The following is a 3140-nucleotide window of genomic DNA, read 5'->3' on the forward strand; positions in this document are numbered from 1 at the left end:
GATCTCTCCCCCTCCCCCAAAAAAGAAGCATCTTCGGTCACAATTTAAAGAATCGATGCATAGGGGAAAACAGAAACTCAGCCAGGAACAGCCCCTGCCTGCACCTTGCATAGCAAAACATAGGCTCAACAGTTTGCTGGAGCACATGTGCCAAGCCAAAGGCAAAAAAATGAGTTACCAGCTCGCCCCAGCCACGGTGTGTATTTTTGGGGCCTCATGAGACGATGGTGAGTTGCTCGTTTGCTTGCAAAAGAACTTTTGCAACTTGCCCCAACCAATGCAAACAAACACCAAAAAAGCCTCCACATTGTGTCATAAATAATGCAATCAAACTTATGTTTTTTAAAAATGGTGCATGTCTCTGGGCAGGTCGCGGTATGCAGGGTGAACATGGGTCACTGATGACACAACACAAAATGGCGGCACAAATCACAATCCAAAGTGGAAAAATTGCTGAATTCATGGCTTCTGAAAACACAAGGTAATGGGGCACAACATTCAAATCTACTCCTGGGAAGGCACAATTTGGTGCAGAATCTTTTGAGTAGCTCGATTATTTAAGAGCGCTGATGTGGGGGCTTGCTCTTTGTGAAAATGGTACTTGTATTTCCCCATTCCTCTATGATTATCTTCCTCTAGATGCCTACCTGTGACCTTTGATCCTCCAACTCTACCATCCTCCCAGACTCTTGCTGATGTAGGTCCTAGGGTGTTTGACTAACATTTACGACACTTGATCTTAGCCAAAAGGCTGAGAAGCCATGCCAAAATGTTCACTTACCCAACAGACACCACAAGGGAATTGCTCTCCTGGGCAATGCCACGGCACACTCTTGCATAACTCTCTTTCATAGGCATCTAGGGGGAATCCACCAGACCGTTATGGTAAGAGTTACAACAATAACATCCATTGGTACATACATATGTAAAGTGCATGCATGCACAAGTAGCTAAATATAGAAAGGGGGAAATAATGCAACTTGGAGGCAATTCTAACACTTGACCTGCTGAGCAATATCCCCCTGATATTTTTTTACAGGTTTCAGATTTTTGTGCACACCTGGGGACTGCCCCAAGTGTGCACGAAAATCTCCTTCCCCCCCAGGTGCCCCCGATGCGCGGATTTAGATATCCACACACAGGGGGCACCTTTCGCTATTAGATATATAGATTCAAGGGGGTCCCCTGATAGCAGGCTTACCAAGTACTTACCGTGATTCGGCGGGGGACACATAAGTCTTCCCAGGACCATTGCAGCGTGGACAACAGATGCGCGGCACCATGCCGTCGCCAGGAAGTGACGCTGGGCGATGCTCTGGCAATGGGGCTGGAAACTCGATGGTACCATCGAGTTTTCAGCCCCATTGTCAAAGCGTCGCCCAGCCTCACTTCCTGGTGACGGCATGGTGCGTTACAGGGAGGAATATTCCGGCCAGGGAGCATGTGTTCCCCGCCGGATCGCGGTAACTACTTGGGAACCCTACCTGATGGCCCATGGCCAATCAAGCTGCAGGTAGGAGCCCGCCAAAGTAACAGATTACATTTCCCAAGAGAAAGGCTACACCAAGCATCCAAGGTTTCAGAGAGAATAGAAACACTGAAGACACAGCCAAAATGAAACTCAACATTCCATAGCCTCCCCCCATTCCCATGGCAGCCAGGACCGACAGAGGCCTAGCTGACCCTGCCTGACCACAGGTGGCTTTCTTATCGATCAAACTCCCTACTTTCAGTTTCTTACCAATGCTTCCATACAGGCCAATCCCACCATGAAAGTAAAGAATTCCTCTCCATCCTTTGTCACACGAACCCCTCGGCTGGTACATCCTAACTGGTATGCCGTCAAAGCTCAGGTTTTTAATGGAGAGTTGGGGATTCTTCAAGGGTGGGATTCCAGCCATGGCCAACCTCAGGAACTTATAGTCAGTCCAGAGATGTGTTTTCTTCAAGATGTGGGCCTGTTGGCGAAGCACAGAAGGAGTCACTTTACTGGATTTGAGAGTGCTGTGTAATAATGCAAGTTACTGTTTGTTTGTTTGTTTCATTAAAATTTCTAGTCTGTCCTCTCCTGTATAGTGAGGCTCAGGGCAGATTACAACAATAAAACAAGTTACAGTAAAATAGTCAACCTTCCTTCTCTCCCTCAACCCAGTTTTCCTTTCTGCTGCTACAGCTACAGAGGCAGCTAGGATGAAAGAGGAGTTGTGAACTGGATGTATTACTGCCTTACTGGATTCACTACTGCCTTACTCATCTGATTTGAATGAAGAGTTGTGAACTGAATTGTTACTGCCTAAGGATGACTCTGCATCTAGCATTCTAAGGTATTTTGGGGGGTATATTTTTGTCTTGGGAAGATCCAAATGCACACCCCTACCTAAAGCCATATGCCATTTACAACAGTCTGAATAGCCCATAGTAGCCTGAGCTTATGAGACCACGGCTGCTAAGCAGGTACGTTTATGTGGGTAGCCTTGTTCATCTGAAATAGCAGAACAAAGTCCGAGTCCAGTGGCACCTTGAAGACCAACAAAGTTATATTCAAGGGCTGAGCTTTCGTGTGCAAGCACAGCTTCCTCAGATACATAGAAATGGGAGTTACCAGTCCGTTGCTGTTGTTGTTCAGCCGCACAGTCGAATCCGACTCTTAGCGACCCCATGGACCAGATCATGCCAGGCCCTCCTGTCTTCCGCCGTCCTCTGAAGTTTGCTCAACGTCATGTTCATTGCATCTATGACACTGTCTAACCATCTCATCCTTTGCCGTCCACGTCTTCTTTGACCTTCAATCTTTCCCAGCATCAGGGTCTTCTCCAGGGAGTGCTCCCTTCTCATTTGGTGGCCAAAAGTATTTGAGCTTCAGTTTCATTATCTGGCCTTCCAGGGAACAGTTAGGGTTGATTTCTTTTAGGCTTGACTGATTTGATCTTCTTGCAGTTCAAGGGACTCTCAAGAGTCTTCTCCAGCACCACCAGGGGTCGTTTCATAGAAAAAGAGCTAGGGGAACTCATTAGCATAACTCATTAGCATATGCCACACCCCCTGACGGGGCCCGGCGGTGGACCTGCAAGGCCGGCGGGAGTGCGAGGAAGCCCCACCAAGGCCCTCCCTGGCCCCAGGCAGGCAGGGGGGGGGAGAGG

The 3140-nt window shown here is 48.1% G+C and overlaps 1 protein-coding gene across 1 annotated transcript in view; it reads right to left on the reverse strand.

Annotated features, from left to right (window-relative positions):
- Positions 1-844: 844 nt before the first annotated feature.
- The window catches only part of LOC107108424 (arylacetamide deacetylase-like 4), a gene marked incomplete at its 3' end in the record, with an annotated part of 8690 nt that continues 6394 nt past the window's right edge, over positions 845-3140 (reverse strand). The window contains exons 2-3 of the mRNA XM_015408853.1: positions 1742-1958; positions 845-858 (exon numbers count right to left, since the gene is read on the reverse strand). Coding sequence (XP_015264339.1) covers positions 845-858; positions 1742-1958 — 231 coding nt within the window. The remainder of the gene's footprint in view (positions 859-1741; positions 1959-3140) is intronic.

This window comes from Gekko japonicus, unplaced genomic scaffold, assembly GCF_001447785.1.
Source record: "Gekko japonicus isolate JY-2015 unplaced genomic scaffold, Gekko_japonicus_V1.1 scaffold4399, whole genome shotgun sequence".
NCBI lineage: Eukaryota > Metazoa > Chordata > Lepidosauria > Squamata > Gekkonidae > Gekko > Gekko japonicus.